The following is a 23,749-nucleotide window of genomic DNA, read 5'->3' on the forward strand; positions in this document are numbered from 1 at the left end:
TCTCTATGCTTATAGCTCCTGCTCTATTTCAATTAAGGATCAGGCTCCTCAAATGTCACGTCTGCTTGCAAGTGGTTACCGCTGTCCCGGTAGTGCTCACTCAAACTCGGCAGAGCGCAGATCGAGAAACGATGCGAAATTGGAAGTGCTTCGCGAAAGCTCGCGAAGGCCAAGGCCTCGTAGCTCAGGTCTCGATGCCGCGAATGGCTGCATGCCGCTCACAGCCTCGACTTACGCGCCTTTGCACATCATGCAGGCCGCGATGCCGGAGCTTGAGGTTGACGCGGTACGTCGCGAGAGGCGCGTTTGACAGTCATAGTGTGCTGTCGTGGCCCCCCTATACTGATTCATGCGCGCTGCACGAACGACCGCCCTTAACGCGGGCTGCATGGTTCATCATGCAGCCTAGCCCGGGCGTCATCATTCTTCACTGGCGCTACAGCACTATACTGCGACCACTTTGAGTTCAATATCCGCAAAACTTCGGGCTGTGCGTGGCGCTGCTGTGTTTCTTGTTCTTGCTCCCGCGGCATGCGCAGGGGTGTGGGAAATGGAGCGCGCGTGTGGAGAAGTGTGGGCGACGGCGCACGCGCTGCCGCGCGAATGCTGCATGGCCTTTCCCTTGCTCCTCACACAACGAGTAATCAACTTCTTGCACTTCGAAGATGAGTGCGGGGCAGCTGTGCGATAGGTGATGCCTAGCTGCCATTGATTGTGCCCGAGATGCAGTTCGACGAGTGTGACCAACTTCTGAAATGAGAGTTCGGAAGAGCTGAGTGCCTGCAAGTGCAGGCCCATCCATGCAAAACCATGCGGGGTAGAGATAGAATCACCTGAATGCGCACGCACACGGCAAACCTTAGACTTTGCTTGCAACACCCAGCATCAGCAGCGTCTCCTTCATCAGCCGGATTCGCTGCAGCACGCGAGCCAAGAGCGTGCAGAAAGCTTGCAGTGCTGCAGTGCCTGCGGGCACATCTGAGCACGGCCACACCCAGAGCATGCGCGGCTGTAAGCATCTTATCTAGCGCCAATTCGGCCGTGGGTCGCTCTTGCCTCGACTGGAGCTACATGCAGTCTCGAGTCTCGAGTCTTGAGCGTATACCTATACTTAGCTTGCTGCGACTTGAGAAAGCGCCCGATCTCCAGAAAGACAAGAAGGTCAAGACGACGTGGTCCATACGACTCGACTTTGCCACATCGATGCACATAGAAGCAATGAGGAGCATATTCAAAGGCTCCTCTCGCGGGTCACGAGCTACGAGTTGAGGCTGGGTGAGGAACCTTGCTTGCTTCCCATCGGAACGCCCAGACGGTCGGTTCGAGGCTCCGGTGACCGCGCGATGACTGGTATATATGCTGCTCTGCACGTCCCCCAAGTCTATAATAGCTGCATGCAGAAGACGTGACACGCCGCATGGCATTCGTCGATTAGGAACCTCCTGCGCAGACACTCACGACTGATGGCTGCATATATGTTGTTGTGACTTGACTATCCGTAACAATCATTGGTGAGTGTGTAGAGTCTACAGTCTAGTAGTGTGTACTGCACACAGACTACTCTGCTTCTGCGACTACCACTCATCAATGTTGAGCAAACTTCCCCGCCATGCAGCCAACGCTCTTGCCTCTGCATGACTACTAATGCCTCGTTCGCCCCGAGCCGCGAGCACCAGCCTCGGATGCAAAAACCAAGTGCCAGCAAGACCACTAGCGCCGCTCGCCGGTACGGTGGTCCCGTGTGCTCGTGCGCACTCACTGCCTGACTAGCGGTGCAGCGCTCGACAGCGCTCGCAACTTCCATCGGCGGATCTGTAAATCAGGAATCTGAATGTGAATGTCAACTTTTGAATTTGAACGAACGTCAAAGGCGAGTCTGGGCGTTGGCGGAGGTAGCTGTGGGGCAGCGCCGGACGGTGGAGAGATCATGACAGACCATGTCACGGATCACAGTCTTGAGTCGATGGTGAGCGTACAAGACAAGCAGGCACACCTGGCTTGCCTCACGCAAGGAATCAATTAAAGAGTTGAAACTTTGAATCCAGATCTTGCATTCAAGATTCCTGATTCCAAGATGCCAAGCCTCACGGCTTGCCGGATTCAAGGACGCTTGACGCTTGACTCTTGACTGACTGTGGTCAATTTACTTCAACTTCTAAGTCATCTGAACAACAACAACTCAAATCAAAATCGTAGTCTACGTGCACCGGTACTCGATTCGGCGGCCGATTTTGAGTTTTGATTGGGGCTCAAGCCGCATTCAAGATTCACATTCAAGATTTCAAAGCGGCAGCAGGGAGTTCCAATTCTTCAGAAGATGATCATGCCATCGAGACTCGCGATTCTTGACCTTGACTGTACAATGGTCTTGCAGCAAAGTGGGCACAGGCATGAGCATCCTCTACAGCGATGCAAGGGTCCGAGTGCGTGATGAAGCGTCAAGCATGGGGAGCGTCTCCGTGTTTGTCGACCACGTCGCGGTCTACGTTCCAGTCAAAGAATCTTTGATTCGAATCGCAACACCTGGTTCATTCGAATTGAATGTGACTTCCGATTGCTAAGCGCGCCCTCTCTGATTATGATAGTCGTGAGTATGCTTCGACATGGCACATATATCATGATCGTGGGTGCATGGATGGCCGACAAGCATCATGATGGCAACTAGCGCTACCTGTCCTGCTATAGCCGAGAGCACGCGTCCGTTAAGCGGAGAGCTAAGCAATCAAAATCGCAGAGGCCACTTCCTATTCACGCGCGATTATGCTGTATATACACCGCGCCGCAAGTCCCTTACTTGCGCGCGAATATTCGTGATTATTCTGCCGATTATGCATCTTGACATGTACGGTACCGTACACAGCATGGACGCAAGCAGCATGGATTCAAGATTCACTCATTGCTTGCTCCCGCCCCTGTGCGAACCCTCGTCGGCTAGCCGGCTCGAATTCCCGCGCGCTGCATGGCCAAGGGCGGGTATAAGCGATATAGCGGACATCCAAAAAGTTGTCGCCTGCATCGGGACTCGTGACGGCTGACTCTGACTCTGACTCAGATAGACGGACGGTATTTGCACGCTTGCTTCAATTTACCATTCGTGATTTGACGACTTCTTTGAGACGATCGGGAAGCCGCGACGGCTCATGGACGGGGCACTCTCGACTCTCCGTCGCTGTCAACTGCGACACGACTCGCCAGCCGCCTGATGTGCGCAAGAAAGGCCACAATCGATACACAAATCGTTCGTGCGCTCGACTGATCTTGTCTCACCCTCAACTGACTCGCGCTGGCAGACCTGCATGATACCTCTGGCGCTAGGCTGGTTGGGAAATTGGCTTCACGATTGCGACTTGCCGGAAATCTCTGGCATCATTACGACCATCAACGACCACCATCAATCCATATATCGAAATCAACATGTCCAATCCCAGAGGACCATCGGTGCGTGTGCGCCGGCGGTCGACGGTCAGCTCTCCGTCAAGCCCTTCGCCCGCTCCCAACGCTGCTGTGGAACAGCGACGAGCCCATGCTGACGACCTGCTGAATCGCGAAGCTGGGCATGCACATGGGCCTCTGCATCACGCCATCCACAACAAGCATCCCGATCGAGATCACCGCAGGCATGGCATCGTAGAAGGCATCGCATCCAGACACCGGGCCATCGCGGAGCGCCGCGCCGAAGAACGACGTGTACGCCGACTCAATAGGTTCGCTGCAATCGGTAATGAGCTGCAAGAAATACGCGAAGCTCAAGAAGACGGTAGAGGCAATGTCGATGAGGATTCGCTCAAAGAGAGCGCATCGCGCAAAAGGATTGCGTCTCGATGGCCATTCGGGCGAAGTGGACACCGCCAAGAGGCATCGCAAAGGCCCACAGGGCGCACCAAAGAGGCGAAGCGCTCAACAGAGGCCCTTACCGCTTCCTTGCGACGAGGACCCACGCGCAACAGCACGCGAGCTTCTGAGCTTGAGGACGAGCACAGCTGGGAAGCTGTAGAGGTCTTGGACGTCATCGACCCCCGCGTTGGCACAGTTGCCGTGCTCTCCGACATCACGCGGAGCATCTTTGTGCCTGCTGCTCTCGCTGGCTCCGAGCCTATCGTCGACCTTCCAAGCCCCGAAGAGCGACTCGCTGACGATGTCGAAGGCCAGCTGGAGGGTGGCGGCGCGGTCACACGTGCGCGGACACGGAAGCACGTCGACAGTGCGGATGAGTCGGCAGCGCTCCTCGATTCTCACGTCGAGCATCTGCTCACAAAGAGACAGCAGCGCATTGCGCTTCTCAAGAAGGTGCTCTCGGGTGTTTGGACATTCATGAAGACCCCACTTGGCATCATCGTATCCATCTACGGCTTTCTTGTTGTGTAAGTGCCTCACGAGCTTTCGGTCTCCTTCGATTGCCCTCCTTACCCGAAGCTGCTTCCCTATCGCGTTTAGATTCACTGGAGCTGCTCTGGTCATCTGCCTGTTTGGGTGGGTGCCTGGAAACAAAGACCTGTGAGTGAAGCATCACCGCACCCTTTCCCTCAATCCCGGCATCCACGCTGATCATCATCCCCACCATATTCTTCGACAGTCAGGTTGAGGCTTTCAGTCAAGCGATCAACGGGTTGTTCACCATCACCGGTGTCGGCCTCATCCCTTGGCGCGTACGCGATACATAGTGAGTAACAGATTCTGAACTCTCGCCATTCCTGTGTCAGCGCCGCTCACGACGAGTGCGCATGTACATGATGCAGCCGGATGTCGCGAATCTGCCACTATCGCAACCTCACCTGGCGCTTAAGGCGAGAGCGAGGTCTTCCTCCCCTCAAGAACCGCGAAGATCTGGCAGAAGAAAGGCTGGAACAGAAGTATGAAAAGGAGCCAAGCTCACCTACTGCTGCGGGAGAGGGACAAGCTGGAAATGCGCAAGATCAGCTGTCCACGCTCCCGTCCATCGATCACGATGCTGAGCATGTGCTCAAGCCGCGACAAGCAGAGAGAATGATGGAGCTGCAGAGCAGATTTGCAGCATCGGCAACTTGGTACCGGTACACCGAGACCAGTACCCATACCGCATTTCCGATCAGCATGGCTGTGGCCATCACAGCCCTCAACGTCGGCAACAGCATCTTTCAATGCTGTCTGTGCGCGGCCATGTGGGGTTATGCTGGTCCTGAAAAGTACCACGATCGCCCAGCTTGGATGACAGCGCTTGGTATTGTCCTGTCTTTTAGCTGCGGCATCGCCGCTGCGGTTCTCATCGCTGTAGGAGGCAAGCAAACGAAGAAGACGAAAGAGGTGGAAGAGCGTTTGAAGGCTGCATTTGCTAGGGATGCGGATGAGACCGTTCCGAGAGGAAAGGAGGACGTCAATGCAAGCGAGGACAGTCAGGCGGGCGAGGCACATCGAAGCTCGACTGACGAAGCAACCGAGCTGGCACAGCAGCAAAAGGCATGATCCTTGGCCAGACAGCAATCGCGCCCGCATGCATCCACTTGCCAGAGCGTCACTGTACACGATAGCTGCCTGCACACGATATCTACGTTCTACATGTTGTAATTCGTACTCGTACCCAAATAGACGTCATCCAACGCACAAACTTCTCGACCCGAGCACAGCGGGGTGAGGCGAAGTGCGGACGGGTGAGAGGTGCTGATCTGCGGTATGGGAGCGCTGTCGTTGACGCGCTGCTTGCCGTCTTCCATTTCGTCTTCCTTTGGGATTTGAACTTGTCTTCAAGTGTTCAGCTTGAGTAGCCACTTCAAGTTGCGATCCATGCCGACTTTCTGCACCTCTGCATAGCAGATGGGAATGTTGTACGGGTCGTGCGACGCTTTCTTGTCCTCAAAGCTGTGCACGAGCGTTTGGTCAGCCTGCACATCTTTCTTGTACGCCTTTGCCAGATCCCTTATCTCGTCGATGAACTTTTCCAGACTTCCACCCATGACGATGAGGGGAGGGAAGCCTTTGTAGTCGTGCACGGGCGACTCGCGACCCAGATGAAGGCTGGAAATGTACAGGCTTTTCTCGTCGCCTGCTGCCACGCCGCGCAGAAGCTCCGAGGATGCGGTCGCCAGGCCCATGAGGCTCAAAATGTCATACGGCGCGTTGAGGTGATGCGAGGCGTTGGGCTTGGTGCCGTACGACAGCGAGGCGTCGACCCAAGGCTAAAGGCGAGAAGAGTGGGGGGTTCGAAGTGGTTAGGGCGCGCGCGCGAGGAATGGAACATGACGCCCGTCTAGACTGACCGAGTACAGCATCAGACCCCGGGGCATCCCAGATTTGCCGAAAGGTCGCACGTCTCGGATGTACCGCGTAAGCGCGAGGCTGAGGTGACCTGAGGCGAGGCGTGGGCCCGAGGAGCAGCGGATCAGATGGCGCGCAGCGGGGCAGACGTGGAGGGCCCATCACGCCTATTCAAAATCTCTCACCTCCAGCACTGTCGCCTCCAACATAGATGTTCTCCGGCTCATATTCGCAGTCCTCTACAAGATAACGCCAGCTGGACACGGCGTCGGCAAGGATGCCCGAGAATGATGTCTTGTCGCTGAGCCGGTACTCGAGCGAGAACGCTTTGCGCGGCAAGAGCTTTGCATCGCCTTCGTATCCTTGAGCAAGGTGCTCCTCGATCTTTTTGAGCAGCTGACGAGGTACAGCTGTAGTTTGGGATTTGGGCCCAGCAGATCGCTCCAAGTAGCCTCCTCTGCGGAGAATTGGCGTACAGGCGAAAAGAGTGTGAGCATGTGGTCTGGACGGAGGGAGCGGTGACAGGGCCAGCTCTGTCATAGCGTGACTGACCCGTGAAAGTAGAGCAACACCTGCTCGCCTTTGGCAGCCTTTATCCTGGCCACTGCTGCCTTCTCTACATCCTCCTCGTCAAACAGCTCCCGCCATTGCGCCGCATTGCCGTGCGAGTCCAGGCTGGACGGGATGGCAAACCACCAGCCGTGGGTGCGCACGCTGCGCGTTCCCGCTCTCTTTTCCAGCTGACCCGCCTCACCTTGTAGCGCGCCATCCAGCTTTGGCACCCACACCGCCTTGGCCAAGAGCCTACCGAGAGATTCTGACTTTGCGTTCGTGTACTTCGACAGCTTCTCCACGGTCCATCTATCGGAGTACCAGTCTGCGCGCCTGAAGAGACCCATGAAACGCACGATGCGCACTACCATTGCTTGAGCAAAGGTAAAGTCGGGATGGGGACGGGCAGATCGAAAGAGCAGCTGCGTGATTGCGTAGAAGGGCAACTGAAAGAAAAGGACAGATATGAGAGTCTTGGTCATGTAGATGGCCTTCCATGGTTGGTGCTGGATCGACACGTACGGCCTGGCAGGCCGGTTGATGTCGCTCATCCTGATCAAACGGTCTGGTGGAGACGTCGTAGGCAATCAGCTTGCACGACGATCCTGCGCAGTCAGATGGAGGATGGTAGACGTGATCACGAAGGAGGGAGCGAGCGGGTGATGTTGTCCACATGGCTAGTGCGCCGTGATTATCACACGCGCGCATTCCAAAAGCGGACCACATCACTAAGGCAGCACCTTCATCCCAGTAGGCAGGTCGAAGGTGTGTGGAAGCGCGGCATCATACATTCGTGATTCACATTGCACGTGCAGCATCGCAGCTTCCAAATCCGTCTATCGCAGTCGTGGAGCTGGGGATTCTTGATTCGTGCTTCTCCTAAATCACGAGGAGCGTTGTGTCAAATTCGAAGCGGTTGTCCAGATATTGGTTTGCCTCGCGGCGAAGGCGAGAAATCAAAATCGTGAATATGAATGATGAATTCGTGAAAGCAAACGCGCGTAAGCTGTAGGGCTCCGCACGGATAAAACGGATCAGCGCAGGTACAGTCGAAATTAAAGGTATGTATACGTACGGCATAATCGTAGGCGGGCAATCGTGAATTTGGAACTTCGAATCGTGAATATCTTCAAGGTCGAGAATCTTGAATTGATTATCAGCCCGGGTCTAGCACGTGATTAGGAGCCTCACGGTCGCAGACGGTCGCTCAACCTCATTTGTGAGCTTGAACTGGGAAGATGCCGAATGTTGGAGGCATTTTGAGTACAGCTTGATCATATATACTCTGGAGTGATGTATGATCAATGTGGACCGTACACATGCAGTTCCCGAGAGGCGCTTCAGGTAAGGTGTAGATTTGATATCGCGAAATGACCCTGATGATTGTTGGCACACTGGAATAATTGACACCTCTTTCCATCAACACAATAGGCTCTTCGCCGCTGAAAATGCCTGCTATGAGCTCAAGTTTCATTCCGAGCACACTGCGGCATTCTCGATTTTATTACCAGCTAGTCAGCAGCTACCAACGGTGCAGCACGCCGTGGACTCTCTTCTACGTGTCTCTTGACTCTACCGTAATCCTAAATATCGCGACTACCGTGGGTGATGAGACCGCGCTTCGGCGCACCAGCACGTGCCACGGAAAGGGCACCACGTGAGGGAGATGAGCGGATCGGCTCGCGGTCGGTCGCGTGACCGTGTCGCGCGCGCCGTACCGTCCAGCACACGGCGCGCTCCTTCCCGCCTTGGTGTCGCTGAACGGCGGGGTTTCGTGCAGCGTGAGAGGCGCCCTCTCTCATGATTATGATTCTCACATGCCCAAGCCCTGCACCCCACCGCCACGCTGCTGGGACGAGGGAGGCAAAGATTGTCCACTCCACATGCTCGAACTTGCGTCAAGACGTGCTCCGATGATGATATCCGGTCTCGCCTGGCGACATCACGAGCAGCCCTACTACGCGCGCCTCTCGCGTGACGGATACCTCGCGAGCACACATCAGCCCTAGTCGAGACCCTGAGGCGCCCATACAGAATACAATTGGCATTGATGAGCTGGCGAGGTGAATCGGCACCGAGCGAAAGCCACGCTGGCATTCTCATCGAAGGTTTGCACGCCGTGCTGTGCTATGCTCATCGATGGTGGCATGCGTGGGACCGGCAAGCGGTCAGTGACGCGGCTGGGAAAGCCAGCTTCTTCGTGTGGCTCTTTGCGCAAAGTCCGTGAGTACGCAAACGTCGCCTCGTTACCCGAGCTCGAAAAGTCGCATTGAGTCTGACACTTGCCCTTGTCGCTTGCAGCCAGATCTACGAGAACTACGCCAGGTCTTCGGTAGACGGGCTCAGCCCTACTTTCTTGCTGCAATGGATGGGAGGCGATATCACGAATCTGTAAGCGCTGTGTATGCTGCACAATCATGTCGACGTGGCTGACATCCCTGCCTTCACTCACCGGCTCCACAGAATCGGGTGTCTACTCACCAACCAACTCGCTTTTCAGGTCGCCATCGCAGTGTATTTCTGCGTTGTGGATGCGATCATAGGCATCCAATTCGTATGTGAGATCTGCTACCTGAGTCATAAATGGGAACGCGCTTTACTGAATCTCGCTGTTCTTTCGTAACGAAAGACTACTCGAGACGGAATGAGAAAGCTATGCCTGCCGCGCCGAGTCGAGCACGCTATGCCAGTACTGCGTCGACCTTCACAGCGCGAGATCTACGTTCCCTGCCTGGCTCCCCCCTCGTCAGGCGCGCTGGCATTCCGCGATGGAGTAGTAGAGACATGTCGGCGAGCGTCCCCACGCTGACTGACTCGTCTTCTGGCCGGCTGCCTAAAAGGCGAAGCGATAGCTCGAGTCCCGGTTTCATGGCGCGATCAGGCAGCTGGCGACTGCCGCGGTCCTCGAGCATACAGTCGGTCGAGACGGATGCTGGTCAAGTCAGCGCAGCTGGACACACCGTCGAGGAGTATGCAAATCTTCGCTTGGCTCACGCACAGCAATACGTGGCTGCAGCACGTAGAGCTGCCCAGCTCAGCTCGCAACAAGCGGAGGGAAGGGCTAGCTCTGGCTCCAGGCAGCAACCTTCAACGCTAGGTCGCCAAAGAGCGGGCTCTACAAGGTGGGCTCCTCACCTCCTTAGTCCTACGCGAGAGCAAAGCGTTGGGCCAGAAACACAGGCAGAGCTTCACGACTATGGCGCTATGGCAGACAGCTTACAGAGCGAAGCATCTACTGCCAGCGGTGGCAGTCTTCAGCGCATATGGGGCTCAAGCGATGCAGCACACAAGACTCGACCTGCAGCTTCCTTTGCGCGGTTCAGGGAGCAAGCGCGAGCACGGTCCATCCCAACAAGTGCGAAGCTGCTTTCGCGCATATCGACAGTTGATGAAAGCGTCACTGCGATGGAAGATGGGGAACCGACTGCGGTTTCCGACTCTGAAAGTCCAGATGCCGAGCCTCGACGTGGAAGAGGAATGATCCGGACGGCCGAGCGTATCAGCACACCCAAACAAGATGCGGCGCTACTTGGCAAGTCTCCCGGAGGCAACAGCGCCATTCTGGTCAGAGGCGGTGCGATTGGCGATCTTGGAGCAGCAGGCTCGGCAGTCGAACAGGAGAGCTCTTCTTACTTCGAATCGAGGCATCCTTCTGTCGCTCCATCGCTCGAGGATGGCCACAGAGAGGCTAGTCGCTCCTCTTCTATCTCGCCGTCGCGTCGGAGACGAGCGAGTCGCGGGCTGGGCGCTGCTCTGCTAGGCCTTGGGGCTCTTTGGGGCGTGGGCCCATCAACAGGCGGCACGGCCCTCTTTAGCTTGCGGGAGGCTGCTGCAGGAGATCTCAGCACTATGCGACAAGCACGCACGATGGAGACAAGGCCGTCAGCAGCACTCGGTCCTTTCGCTCCGAACACCGTGGGGTCCGCCTATGCCCTCAAATTTGTGAATCGGGGGGAATTCCCCGTGTATCCAAGCCAGCATCTGCTGACCATCGTCCCAAGGCTGACGGATCCTTTGCTCGCCCCAGCAGATGTCCAAGCAGAACGTGAAGGCGATCTCGAAACGCCACCATCACGTGAAGAATGGGACCGGATTGTCGGAAGACTCTTTGCATGGATCTGCTGCTTTCTTTACATGACATCGCGCATCCCTCAGATATGGACCAACTTTGTCCGCCAGAGTGTGGAGGGGCTATCGATGCTGCTGTTCGTAGCTGCAGCGCTGGGCAACACGCTCTACTCTATCAGTATCTTGGTCTCGCCGCTAGCAACTGGACGAGGTGCAAAAGCCTACTTGATTGAATCGCTCCCGTTTTTGCTCGGCTCGGGCGGCACTTTGATCTTTGACGCCATCATTGTTGCTCAATCCATCGCATGGAGACACTTGCCTCCTGAAGCTGAGTTGCTAAGACTGGACGAAGAGCAGGACGATCCCATCGCGCCAGAGCCCGGCAGCTACGTCGCAAGACCAGGTCTTTCCAGACGCTCCTCTATACGAAGCGCCTACGACGACGTGGAGAGGACGAGGAGCATGAGTCGTCCAAGAGATGCGCGCGAATCGCTGCGAAGATCTACCTCCAGCAGGCGCTCTGTCCGCCACTGGATGGCGCATCCAACTGCTGCTCCAACCACACCGCGCCGTCCTGTGCGCTCGTCGTCAAGCACCAACACTTCTCGTGGCAACAGCAGAGCGCCAACCGAAAGGACATCTCTGATCTGAAAATTGCATCCGATTAAATGTCAGTCATGCGTGCCTACGAGGTCAAGGCTTTGCCACTGTCACCCTGATCTGCAGGCCGTCGTCGGTGACTTCTGCTACTTGAGCACTATCTCCTAAGGGCATCAGCCTGCGCGTGTCGCTCCGTGGCAATTTAAAAGTGAGATCCCAGTGTCCTGCAAAGCCACCATGAAGGAGCTTGAAGCCGCATTGCACGGTTTGGGAACCGGCAATGCTTTGGAAGAATACCTCGTACTCTGTCCACTCGCCGCTGGTAGTCGCTGCGTTTGAGCACCCGTCATCTTCAATGACGACAAAAGATCCGCTGCAACTTGTCGCAGCTTCGATGGGCGCTGGGTAAATTGATACGATTCTGCCCGACCGACTGGTTGAAAGTGCATCCTGTCCGACCTCGGAGGCAAGGACGAGGATGCCTCCGGCTCTCATCAACGCCGGACAGCGGTCGAGGGCCGCATCTGATACAACCGTACAGATGGACGCCCAAGAAGCAGCCGATGAGCGCTCGACGGGTCGTTGTTCGAACTTGGCGACACTCACCTTCCGTGACATCAGCGCCTCCAACTGGGAGGCGCGTCCACACCCCCGTGTGGAAATTGCACCACCAGATTGGCTCGATTTGGCCGCCTGGCAGGTGAAAGTCCACGCTTGTTGCTCCTTGCGTTGTGTTTGGCGCAATCAGCAGATGCGACCCCAGCAGGAATTGCTCATCCTGAGTCAACGTGATTCGGTCGTACGAGTGATGCCACAAGAGAGGCTAAAATGCCACCAGGATGTGGCAACAGAGGATGAGCAGCGAAGATCATGGCAAGCGCAGAAGACGCAACTTACCTTGAGGACTGGCCAACCACGTCGGTGGTAATCGCTGCAGAGATGTTTCATCAAGACTTCAATTGAGCCTGCCGGCGCCAAGACATCACGTTTGATGGATCACCGCAACACACTTACGTGACATATAGAGAGTATAGTGTCGGAATGAGCTGATATCGGAAGTTGATTACCTCACGTAAGATGCGACCGACGTCTGGGACGTGATCATACATCCAAAGCGTCGTGGAGATCTGCATCGATTGGCAAAGAGGTTCAGGCACTGCGCTGGCACTGGTCCGGGTGCGAGAAGCAACGGACCTTTTTCCACGAATGCACAGTGAAGCGCGTATGCCACAGTGCCTGCTGGCACCAACGGACCAAAAGTTCGGGGCTCGGGCTGTGGGCACCAGCAAACCCTGCGATTGATCAACGTGGTCAATGTTGCCAATCTGAGGTCAGTGCATGAGCAAAGCTGTTGCATCTTCATCAAGATGTGGGTGACCCACCGCCAATATCGTGCCCATAGAGGCCAGGGCCAAAGCTGATGCCGGTGCTCAACGTCATCTTCGTGCTCCATTTGAGCGATTTCCAGGTAGTGGAATTGTCGCCAGACCAACTTCCGTGCGCGAAGGTTTGCATGCCTGGCACGAAGCTTCGCGTCACTACCACCGGTCGCGCGTGCGGCCTCGCGCGCTGTTTTGGACCACAAGAAGGCAAGTATCAGCAGCAGAGCACTGTCGCTTCTGGACCAGGCTGTCCACCCACAAGGAGATGCTCTGCCGTTGCGCGCGCCATGCCCATCGTTAGCACACCACGGCCAAACGTTCCCACCGTGAAGTGGTCTCCCGTACTCCCTCCCATTCTCTGCTGCACCTCCACCTTGAGCATGGCATCTGCTTCTGAGTGCAGACCGGTTGCACTGGGTACATCGCAAGCGCCTTCGAAGGGCGAGGACCATGCGGCGACCTGTCCGGCAAGCTCTTCATCATCATCGACTAGGGTCGAGAATTCATTGTTGTCGATCCAGAGACCAGTGATATTATTGTCGAGCACACCGCGCTGCATCATTCGCTGCCAGCTCTGACAGCCTCGCACGCTGGAAAAGTCAAAGTACGACCCTTTGCCCGTGTCACCCATGTTCACACTCCAATGCAGCGTCCTAGCTGGATGGGTGTGATACGCCCCACATCGATCTGCATCTGTCGGCGCAGAGCCGCCTTCTAGAGGTCTAGCGTCCGGAGCGGCGCGAACGAAAGCACCCTCTCTGGCAGCCTCGTCATACCAAGGATGCGACTCAAGTAACCAAGGCTTGACGTTGATGATCAATTGGCAGGACTGCCCTCGCTCCAGCTCCTTGCCCATGGCCTCTGGATCCGGATACTTGCTGCGATCCCACGTGAAATAATTCCGGTCACCAGAGACGGCATCTTGGCAGTAACCCGAGCTGAGATGCATACCGTCAATCGGGAAGCCGCGCGCTCTGGTTTGGGCGACGTAGTCTATTACTGCAGCCTGTGCGTCAGACCGCTCTGACAAGGTCAGACTGCTCGCCAGGTAGCCGAATTGTGAAAGAGGGGGAAGATGAGGACTCGCTTGCCAACGACCATTGGACGTGTCGCCGAGCGCACCGGAATGATGCGGTGTCACGAGGTGAGCAAGCTGCGAGACTATGCCAGGCAGGCTTGGCCTTGGCCTGACATTGCCGGATAGCTCATGGCTGCCGAGGAGGACGTAGTAATCCAAAGGACTTTGCTCCGCGCTGTGATGTTAAGGATCCGTTAGCCACCGCCATACAATGCCAGATAGTTGCTTCAGGCACTCACCAGAAAGATCTGAAATTGCCAGTGCTAAAGTCGTGCTCTCCACCAAGGTCGAAGATTGATGGAGACAGAGTGTTGTAATAGAGCCCGTACCAGAAGCGCGTCTCCGCGTTGTATACTGAGTAGAAAGGACATAACTGCGCGGGATCGGGGTGCGGCGTTGGGAGTCAGTGCGGGAAGCGACGCCAGCTCGCCTCTCTACAAGCAGCGCACCTTGTACAGAGGATCCGTCTCCTCTGGATCTGCGGCCAGACTATCCCGGCCCTCGATGATGTACCGCTTGCCGGCCTTCATCATCGGCCCTTTAGTCTCTCCAAGCCCATAGACGAATTCGTTTTGGGCAGGATGAGCAGGATGATTGGTGTTTGCGCTTTGCGCCTCCTCACAAAGTGGCATGTACGACTCGCGGCAGACCTGCGCAGAGGCGGGTTGCGTGGGAGTCAGAGGGACCGTGGCGTCGTCTCATACGAACCGCGTGCTTCGAAGCCCGAGCTAAGGGACTGACGTAGTGGAATGCTCGACCTGATTTCTCGTCGTACCTGTATGCGTGCTTAAAGTCCTTCAGGAAGACAAAACCATTCTCTGCGCCTGCGTCGACCCACATCCAGCTCAGGAGGATGGCGTGACTGTAGTCGACGTGTATGCGAATGCCAGCCAGTCCACCCAACACGGCAGCACTAGTCAACGTCGCCCTTTTGCGGCTCTCATCGTGCTTCACCGACCAGCCCTGTCCCAGTGCTCGCTCCCAAGCAACTCCGTCTCGCCCCCGGCCTGCACGTCCAGCTTGACCGCCCAAGTAAGTCCGACCTCCAAACTTTTCAGGTAGCGTGTGAATCACGCGCACTAGCTGGTCGGAGATCGCGTGAATGTGGAAGGCGTGGCCCGAGCCGTTGCGAAGGGAAAGAATCGGCCAGACCTGGGACTTGGGATCCTCGAGAGAGGGGCCGGAAGCTCCTGCGGATGATGTGTCCGGCCAAAGCGTCCAGCCTACCGGGTTAATCAAGCGAGGCATCCCTGTTCGCGTCGTTTTTCCAGAGCCCCGACTCGAATTTGCCGACGCTGGATGTTGGGAGGGGTGTGGCGAGGGGAGAGCGACGACTGACTTGACACCAATGTAATGCATGCCTTTTGTGTCATATCCATCGCTGCGTGACGGATCGAGACCCTAACGCCCCACAAAGGGAGAGCACGTGCGCTCGATTCGGCATGCCTGCGCATGGCTTTGAGACGAGGGATCCCGTTCGTGATTGTCATTCAGATTTGCTGCTGCACTTCGTCTCAAGTCAAAGTGTCATCTCTACCAAGAAGAGCGAAGGGACCAGAATTTGGAGATCAGCATTCCCTGGTGTGTACAGACGCAGATGTCTAGTGACTGTCGAGCGCAGAACCCAAGATTCTCTGAAGAGCTCACGATTCAAGATTGCCTCGCGCGGTCTCGCAAGCTGCGGGGTTGCGGATTCAAAATTGTGAATCATTCACATTCAGATTGCGATTGAACCACGCGCCAAACGCGTCGTTGGTGTTGAGCGCGTCACCTCAATGCACGACTCGTGACTGGCGAAGTCACGCGGCGACTGGTGAGTCTGAGTCTTGAGTGGAAGGCAAAGTTAGATTCAAGATGTTCTTGATTCAAAGTTCACAAGTTTAACGTCGATTCACCATTGTTAATTGGTAATTCTCGATAGAAATCCCAGGGAAATTTCACCACATCAAATCTTTGATTTCAAGCCTTGGAACCATGAGGTTGCGCTAAATTGTGAAATTTGAAATCAGAATACTACAGATCTTGAAGGCATCGCTCCGCATAGGAAAGCATTGCGCGTCAAATCACACCTCGAGGCGCTTCAAGCTTCCACAACACTCCTCTCTTTGGGCCCATACGCTGGATCGGTAGGGCGCAGCAGAATGGTGCTGCAGAACAAGTACAAAGCAAGAGCGTCTCGAAGGTACGTGGCCACCCGTTCAGGTTCTTCGGAAGGTGCAGAATCCAGCCGGGGCCGCGGAGGTCGAGGAGCAGCAAGGGGAGGTACAGGGAGCAGAGGGAGGGGAGGGAGAGGCCGCGGCGGCGGCGATGGTGAAAACGTGCGGTGGAGTAGGTTTGATGAGGGCGAAGAGGATGGTGGAAGTGGTGGGGGTGAAGAGGAGGAGCTGGACGACGAGCAAGAAGTGGAGCTCAATCCGGCCTTTCCATCGCTGAAGAATGGATTGCGTCACACATCGCATAACGCTGAGCATGTCACGAAGACTGCCGCCCATCAAACGGCGGATGGTGAGCAGACTACGGGAGGCATCCCTTCGCACCAATCCACAGGTCTCGAAGCGAGTGCGACAGAGGAAGCGTCCGACTCAGAAGAACCAGAAGTGGACATCTCCAATCTGCTTGCTCGAGTGTCTGCTCTCGGTGAAGATGCGCCAGTCCAAGGGTTCGCTGCAGGCGATAGGCGCGCAGATGGCAACGTCACAGGTCAGGATTCTGAGGATGTCGACGTGCAAAAAGACACCGATCAATCATTGGCGTATCTCCATGCGAGGCAACAGACGAGGGATGCCCGCACACGGAGCGCCATGAAGCGGGCAGACGAGAGCTTCAGGAAAGATAGGGCATCTGGTGTGGACACTGAGATGCCAGCGGAAGAAAGAGAGAGAAGAAGGAAGGAAGAGGAGGAAATGCTAAAGGAGAGGGAAAAGGCCGAGGCTGTCACGTGTGAGTCCTTTTGAGTTGACTGCCGCACATCTCTATCTCTTCATCAACGGTGGCTGACGGCGTGGCTATCCTGCTCCTTCCGCCAGCTCTGAAAGAGCGCTTCAGGGGGCACAAAGTAGGGGAGCGAAGGGAAGCTGCAGCGACGAGAACTTCCGCATCGTCCGCTGCCAAAGGCGGCGAAGTACGCGCTTCTCTTGCGCATTCACAGCAACCAGAAGGCAAGCGACTCAATGGCCCAGCTCTTGCTATGCAGACATCGACCAATACAGATGATCTAGATGCCCTGCTCGGCATATCTTCCCCACTCAGATCATTGTCAGCAACCTCTCGGTCTCCAGCCCGACCGCCTTCGCCGCTAGCGTCCTCTGCCGGGCTGCTGTCCATGGACGGAGCGGCATCCCGAGGCCCCACCTCGGAGGTGACCTTGACTGCTCTCGAACGGGAGAAACGTCGAGCCCAAGAGGCGGAACAGCGTCGTGTAAAGGGCGAGGCAGCGCTTCAAGAAGCCCTTCAAAACATGGGCATCAAGAATACTGGCCATGCAAGTCAAGGCAAGGGCGATGCGAGGAAACCTCAGACTTCCACAGCGAAGACGACCGCTCTCGAGTCCCACCAGGAGTTCTTGGACGAGATGCTTGGCTGAGCGATTGGTGTGTGCCAACAAGCTCCCTCATAGTCAATGACAGAGCCGTGGCAGCTGATCGCCTCGATACAAGCTACAAGCCTTCCTCAATGCACGACGCGGACTTCTTAGTGAGCGCTTCTGCTGCTGGCAAGGTACTCGCATGCCGAAGGCTTGCAATCCCGCGTAAAGCCTGTCGTCCGCCGATGGACCCTTGCTGAGAACATAGAATCATCAAAGACTTAGATCGGGAAGAGCGTACATCCGCCACCAGATCAGCAGGTCAGGTCTGTGCGTCTACAAGCAGTCCGCCCGTCCATGTCGGGGACACCTCCAGACGCTGTGCCTTGCGCGGGCACTGTGCACTTGCTTGGCAGAAGCGGCTCATCCACCGAACATCGCAGATGGGCACGAGCGCATTGCTATTGCTGGTCAAAAGAACAACGGTGACTAGGGTGACATTGAAGGGAGGAGACTTCTATAGGGCAGGTCAAATGCGGCTTGATTTGGCGGGGAATCAACCACCGAGGGTGAGGGAATGCGAAGAGCAATATATAAAGCAGTGGTGTGAAGATCAAGCACGCTCGACGGGCCAGAACCCGCTCAGTGCGAGTACGGTCCAAAGTTGAAAGTGGTCTTCTTCAGGAAAGGATATGCGTTCTGGTCGATGCGCTTGCCCGTGGAAGGAATGAGCGGAATCAGTGCGTCGACGACCTGACCGATGATCTCGTCCCAAAGGTTTTGCCGCTTTTTGACGGCGCCGGCGTTTCGTCGGATAGCATAGCTGGTGACCACTGCCCCGGATCCGTTTGGTCCAGTGGTATAAGTGACCGTGCTCTGCTGCTGATAAGTCTTGTACAGAGCGCACACTGCTGCTCCTTCTTTACCGCCATTGAAACGAATCAATTCGGCCATAGCGCAACCTTTGGTCCTCTCGCAATTCGCGGCACACGTGTTGGCTTGTGACCCACCGAGCCAGGTCTGACCCAGCGTACCGCGAGAGATGAAGCCGGTAGAGGTTGCGTACGAAGAACGCTTGCCTTGAATAGTCCAGCTGATTCTGTATCCGTTGGGTGCGGTGACGGCAGTCGTTGGTGTAGATGCTGGCGGCGCTGCGGTCGTCGTTGTCGGCGCAGGTGGCGCCTGAGTGGTCGTGGTGGTGGGTGTGACAACAAAGGTAGTGGTACTTGTAGTGGTGCTGGGCAAAGCGGCGGTGTTGGTACCGGTGATCGTAGCGGTGTTTGTGATGGTAGAATTGCCTGTAGAGTTGGTTTGTGGGTATGATGTGGTAGCAAAGGTGACTGCTTTGCGCAGGTTGTTGGTAGGGCATCCATTCGAGTCGCGTGCAAAGGCATAGTCGTCAAGGTTCGAGGGAATCCAGCCTTGCGCCATCGCGTCTTTGTAAGACCATTCGCCTCTGCTAGCCGTCTTCCAAGACCACATGATCCATCCTGCAGATTTCTCGTACGTGACTTGCTGTGCCTCCCAGAACCTCCGCATGAAGAGATTCTGCGTCGCATTGTTTTGAGCATTGATGTTGTCGCTCATCGTTGCATAGCTACAGTTGGTGCACCGTGTAGCAAGGCTGAACTCTCCCACGAATGTAGGCCGTACTCGATTGGCATTGCTGAGCTCGGATGAAAGACCGCAGGTGTAGCTGATATGTTGGTCCCACGTGTAGTCTACTTGAGGGGCCCAAGCTTGATATCGATGTGTGTCGAGAGAGGTGGTACCTGCGGTGTAACCTTGTGCTGTAGTGTATGAGCTGTCCCAGTCGCTCAGCGGCTGGTCAAAGCCATCGTGAAAGGTGATGGAAGGAATGATGGGGGCATTTGAGGTGATGTTGCCCATGATAGCTTTGTACGCAGGCTTGTGTACTTGAGAGACCATCCATGTTCTGGTGAGGTTGCCGTTCCACATCTGAGGTTCGTTGAGGACACCGATCGACTTGATGACACCTCCGTAGGATGGATCGTTGACCCATCTCTTGACGGACTCGGTGAGAGCAAAAATCAGACGGTTGACGTTATCAGCAGGATTACCTCCTTCAGTTCTGAAACCAACTGGTCCTTGTCTGCCGCTGTTGTCGAAGCCATTTTGACCTGCGGCAAATGTTGAACTTGCTCGTCAGACAAGGCAACAAAGGAGACGATCTGGCAGCGTTCTACTCCCGTCACTCACTGTAGGGAGCTGTGTGCATGTCAAATGTGACGTCAAGGCCGTACTGCTTGGCCCACCGCAAAGCCTTGTCTACGTAGGGAATTTCGAGCCCAGAACCGATGTAGGGCTCGCCACTAGTAGTTTTGAGCGCTACCCCTGCGGCATCTCCGAACATGTAGTGGGGGACTGGCAAACGGATCGTGTTGAGACCAGCCGCCTTAATCTGTCTGAAGTCATCTTCTGTGATCCAAGAGTCGTAGTGACCTTGTAGAAGTGAGGCGGAGCTCGCAGGGTCGTTGATAATCTTCATCAAGGTCCAAGTGTCTATGGCACCTTGAGCAGAGTAGGGCGCGAAAAGCTCTGGCTGCATCCATGCTTCCAAAACCAACCAATTGCCCAAGTTGACTCCGCGGATCTTGCGGCCAGTGCCGAAGCCAGAGTTTGCAGCTCGGGGGGCAAGGTGAGACGATTGTGATGAGCCCACTGCTGGTGCCGCGTCCACGCGCGCCAACAAGATCGCCGCGAGAGCGACCGTCAGCAGGGACAGGAAACGCATGCCGAAGAAGGAAAGGTTGATGCGTTGCGAGACCGGTCAAGTTGCAGCGATTGGGGGGCAAGGAGGTAGTTGACGAGGTTCCGATCAAGGCTTTGTTGGATGATTCGCGCTCCGGGGTGCGCTGAGAGATGCCATATTTATAGACCTCCTGAGCTCGCTTTGAGCTGTCAATCAATCCTGTGTCTGACCAGAAAAGAAAGACTTGGCCGCATCGGCGTGGCGTCGGGAAGCGTGCTCACCGATGCAGCGAAGGATGCTTGCGGTCCCGGAGCATTTTTGAGCGGGTCTCCTACGATTCTGCTGAAGATGCTCATCTCCTTGGATGTTCAGGCTTCCTCTGCGAAGGTGTTCCAGGTGCAGTGCCTATAGAGGCGAAGAGACGGGCGACACGCTACAGGCTGCATCATCAAGGACAGAAGAGGTCTGGAATGATCGACTCCGATTCGGCATCGGGACTCAAGCGAGGCGCAAGTCTTGCCTGGAGCGGTCTCGAAGAGAAACTTGTGCCACAGTCACGAGTGCTGAACCCACGTTCGCGGCGCACCTCGACACCAGGGCAGCTGGACCTACACGAAAAGTTGACGCGGCCTCGCATGCAGAGAGCGGTGTAGGTCGCGCAGCGAGGCCGGAAGTGGCTTCGAGCTGAACTCCGATTATCCAGGAGACGTCGTGCCTGCACGCTTGGATTCTTCTCACGATCGGAGCTCAAGCATGTCGCCCCTTGTCTCACACTCGAAATCTGAGCGTCGAGAGCTAGCCCAGTGGGTCGTCCAGCGGAGGTGAGGCAGCCTCCAGCACGAGGTGCGTGCTGTGTGGCTTGCAGTCCCGACATGGCCGGACCTCGAACCTGCACGTCGCGCATCGGGAAGGACCTGCAGCTACAACCCCGGCCTCAGGCAGCAGCCGGGACCGCTTTGGGACACGCCTCTGCTCTAGGCCGGCGCTTCATCAGCCGAAAAGATGGCGTCAAGGATCGACAAGCCAGATAGGGTCTTATACCACACTCACGACGCGTACACTCTGACTTCACGAGCAGTGAGCGATCCAGCACAGCTCCCCACACTCACGCCGGCGAGAGAAGCAAGGCAACCGCATCTGTGCCTTCCAACCCTTCCCAGGAGGGTGAGTGTGCTGGACTGGCCATCACGCTAGCATCGAAGATGATCGTGCCGGGCGGGCCTAGAATCGTGCCGCTTCTTGTCACCGCACCTACTTGAATGTCAGGCCATTGTGGTTGCGGACACGCCTATATTGTAACGCGGGTACTGGGAGTATCACGCAGGCAGCGCCTGTGACTGTACCTCCCGTCTACTGATAGAGACAGCGGGTTGGCCCATTTCAATTCATGATGCAATCTTGGAGCGAGCCGCTGTTTCTGGCGTGACGTTGCGGGCAGGGCTATTTGAAAAGAGACCGTGGAATGATGCGAGAGGTTTCAGCCAAGTGTCGTCAGATTCATGCTATTGTATCGCTCGCGTCCGTATGATAGGAATGGCCGGGTCCCACGGCCCATGCAGAGGCTTTCGCCAGCCCGATCGATGAGCTATGCCAAGCGCCATTGGGGCGAGAATGGCCACTCCGCCGAGAACAAGTGCACAGGCAATACCAGCTGTGTAGCTCAATGGGGCGAGGATGGCTATGGATGCTGCGCACAGACATACAGCTCTAGAGACGCGTGAGCGCTGCGCGACCTGGTCTGCTGCCGGAAAAGGCGTGTTTGTGGAAGGAGAGAACAGCACACAGGACAGCAGCAACAATGAGAATACAGAAGAGGGACGGACGAGGCGAGAAGAAAGAACGACGCTCGCAGCGATGGCTGCGTTCACGCTAACAGCGTAGCGTACTGGAGCGACCTGCGAGCTGTGACTCGAAGCGTCCAAAATTCCATGAGCGCTGCCTGAAGCGTATGGAGCCAAGGCAAAATGTCCGAAGAAGAGCGTCGCTGAGAGGGCCCAGATGCTGTCGCTTGAGGTGCTCTCGCTGAGAGAGCGAAGAATGGGGGAAAGCGATAGCAAAAGGAGAGCCAAGACCACTCGAGCTACTCCCCGAGCACCGCTGCCCTTGATACTTGCAGGTGGAGAAGTCACTTGCGCGTGCAACGTTGGTGAAGGCTCTGCGTCGGGATTTGATGGACTGTGTGATGCTGAATGAGGTGGCCGTCGCATCAAGCGATTTTGCGCTGGGCTCGCGAGCATGACGAAAAGAGCTGTGCCCGATAGAAGCAATGGACCGATGTTACCGAGTAGCAGATGCGCATACAAGCCTACGAAAATCAGAATCGTTGCCAGCTGCTGAGTGATCGGTAGGGCGTCCACCACGAGAGACCGTAATTTGATGTGCTGCGGAGCTGAAAGAGATGCACGGTATGAGCACCTGTCAGGGGCCTGTGCGCGCTTTACAAAGCCCCACACTCACTTTGCCGTCGCAAGCCCGACAGAAAGCTGGATGGCACGTAAGAGTCGGGAAAGGGCTGTGTCTTCCAAAGCACCTTCTCCCATTGGTCGACCTCCACGCTCCCCACATCGTTCCGGCTTGCGGTTTGTGTGATGGATGCATTCGCAATATTCGACATTCCAAGAATCGTTTGTGGTAGCGTCCGGCACCACGACCTCGTGAAAAGCTAGCTTGACTCGCCACTGCTGACGCAGGTCTTTGCAATAGAAATGGCTGCAGCGACAAGATCACCCTCTGCTATGGTCGTGCGCTGGCCTGGCTGTCTTATGTGGTGCCGCGGGCATGCAGCGGTGACTCAGAGGCAGGCTTGAGTCAAACTCGAGCCATCTTCGCATCTCAGAACTTGCCAGCACCAGTCCTGTCGTATGGGTTACGTGAGAAAAAGAGTCGTGGGTGTGAGTACCTGACACCTGCTGCATGGCGTGTTTCGAAGCCTCCTGGGCTTGTCCAGATTCACCGGTCTTCAATTTGTGACTCTTTTCATTCAGAATTCAAACAAGATCTGACGGCTCCATCTGCTGTGTAGCGAAATTTAGAGAAGCTGCGCGCTACACTGCACCTGTCTCGAGTCACGTGTCATGAATCGTCGCGCGTGTTGAGTACCGGTGCAGCAGTGAAAGTCTCCTCTTGAAGCCTCGCTTTTGATGAGTCTTCTTTGCAGTTGCAGAGCTCGCTAGATGAGCCTCGTTGAAGGCTCCTGAAGTAGACGATTCGCAGGGAGCCTCTCACACAGACCTTTGATACGAAATATGAGAGCAGACTATCCATCAGACATGATTCCTGAAATCCAACGAGATACACGTAATGTGCGCGGGTGGAGAAGACAAGCCTTTTGCTGGATCATTCGCATCGCGAACATCCAAAGCCTCAGCAGGCATGCTGCTCGAGCGCGCTGCCTGCAAATCGCAAATTGGATTGTCTTGATTTGATTGGCAATCACAAATGTGATCGACGTGGATGCGGATCATGATTTTTGCTGATTTTGCGGAGCCTTGAGTCAAGTGTGTCTGCTTAGAACCTCAATCAAATGCCGCGCAGCCTAGCTTCCAGTTGAGTCTGCAGCACTCCAAAACGTGCCATGCCATCATTCACGATGGGCCCGACTCGCG

General features: G+C 55.9%; 7 protein-coding genes across 7 annotated transcripts; 3 read left to right on the plus strand and 4 right to left on the minus strand.

The window, feature by feature from the left end:
- The first annotated feature begins 3,047 nt into the window (after positions 1 to 3,047).
- Positions 3,048 to 5,575, plus strand: IE81DRAFT_325073 (hypothetical protein). Its single transcript, XM_025514407.1, has 4 exons — positions 3,048 to 4,361; positions 4,435 to 4,494; positions 4,574 to 4,660; positions 4,737 to 5,575. The coding sequence occupies exons 1-4, from the start codon at positions 3,415 to 3,417 to the stop codon at positions 5,437 to 5,439; spliced, it is 1,797 nt and encodes a 598-aa protein (XP_025368139.1). The 5' UTR covers positions 3,048 to 3,414; the 3' UTR covers positions 5,440 to 5,575.
- A 3-nt stretch (positions 5,576 to 5,578) lies between these two features.
- On the minus strand, positions 5,579 to 7,604 carry IE81DRAFT_198917 (alpha/beta-hydrolase). The gene is made up of 4 exons (XM_025510864.1): positions 6,781 to 7,604; positions 6,414 to 6,685; positions 6,231 to 6,319; positions 5,579 to 6,149 (listed from the first exon to the last, which is right to left on the minus strand). Exons 1-4 carry the CDS (start codon positions 7,329 to 7,331, stop codon positions 5,718 to 5,720), a joined length of 1,344 nt encoding a protein of 447 aa, XP_025368140.1. The 5' UTR covers positions 7,332 to 7,604; the 3' UTR covers positions 5,579 to 5,717.
- Positions 7,605 to 8,594: 990 nt separating this feature from the next.
- Positions 8,595 to 11,520, plus strand: IE81DRAFT_198989 (hypothetical protein). The gene is made up of 4 exons (XM_025510865.1): positions 8,595 to 9,003; positions 9,082 to 9,171; positions 9,244 to 9,338; positions 9,410 to 11,520. Exons 1-4 carry the CDS (start codon positions 8,831 to 8,833, stop codon positions 11,497 to 11,499), a joined length of 2,448 nt encoding a protein of 815 aa, XP_025368141.1. The 5' UTR covers positions 8,595 to 8,830; the 3' UTR covers positions 11,500 to 11,520.
- A 21-nt stretch (positions 11,521 to 11,541) lies between these two features.
- IE81DRAFT_348768 (hypothetical protein) lies at positions 11,542 to 15,156 on the minus strand (the record flags this gene model as incomplete). Its single annotated transcript, XM_025516295.1, has 10 exons — positions 11,542 to 11,972; positions 12,055 to 12,271; positions 12,346 to 12,379; positions 12,463 to 12,575; positions 12,643 to 12,740; positions 12,831 to 13,017; positions 13,090 to 14,083; positions 14,148 to 14,281; positions 14,358 to 14,558; positions 14,650 to 15,156. The coding sequence occupies 10 exons, from the start codon at positions 15,154 to 15,156 to the stop codon at positions 11,542 to 11,544; spliced, it is 2,916 nt and encodes a 971-aa protein (XP_025368142.1).
- Positions 15,157 to 15,819: 663 nt separating this feature from the next.
- Positions 15,820 to 16,978, plus strand: IE81DRAFT_199119 (hypothetical protein). The gene has a single exon (XM_025510866.1). The coding sequence runs from the start codon at positions 16,050 to 16,052 to the stop codon at positions 16,860 to 16,862; it is 813 nt and encodes a 270-aa protein (XP_025368143.1). The 5' UTR covers positions 15,820 to 16,049; the 3' UTR covers positions 16,863 to 16,978.
- A 1,857-nt stretch (positions 16,979 to 18,835) lies between these two features.
- IE81DRAFT_292599 (glycoside hydrolase) lies at positions 18,836 to 20,186 on the minus strand (the record flags this gene model as incomplete). The annotated part of the gene is made up of 2 exons (XM_025511967.1): positions 18,836 to 19,572; positions 19,652 to 20,186. Coding segments are annotated over 2 exons (1,272 nt in total), but the record flags the coding sequence as incomplete, so codon positions are not given.
- A 1,444-nt stretch (positions 20,187 to 21,630) lies between these two features.
- IE81DRAFT_367878 (GPI2-domain-containing protein) lies at positions 21,631 to 23,119 on the minus strand. The gene is made up of 2 exons (XM_025517110.1): positions 22,602 to 23,119; positions 21,631 to 22,533 (listed from the first exon to the last, which is right to left on the minus strand). Exons 1-2 carry the CDS (start codon positions 22,756 to 22,758, stop codon positions 21,647 to 21,649), a joined length of 1,044 nt encoding a protein of 347 aa, XP_025368145.1. The 5' UTR covers positions 22,759 to 23,119; the 3' UTR covers positions 21,631 to 21,646.
- Between the last annotated feature and the right edge of the window lie 630 nt (positions 23,120 to 23,749).

The sequence above is a fragment of the Ceraceosorus guamensis genome (genome assembly GCF_003144195.1).
Source record: "Ceraceosorus guamensis strain MCA 4658 unplaced genomic scaffold IE81scaffold_52, whole genome shotgun sequence".
NCBI classification, from domain to species: domain Eukaryota; kingdom Fungi; phylum Basidiomycota; class Exobasidiomycetes; order Ceraceosorales; family Ceraceosoraceae; genus Ceraceosorus; species Ceraceosorus guamensis.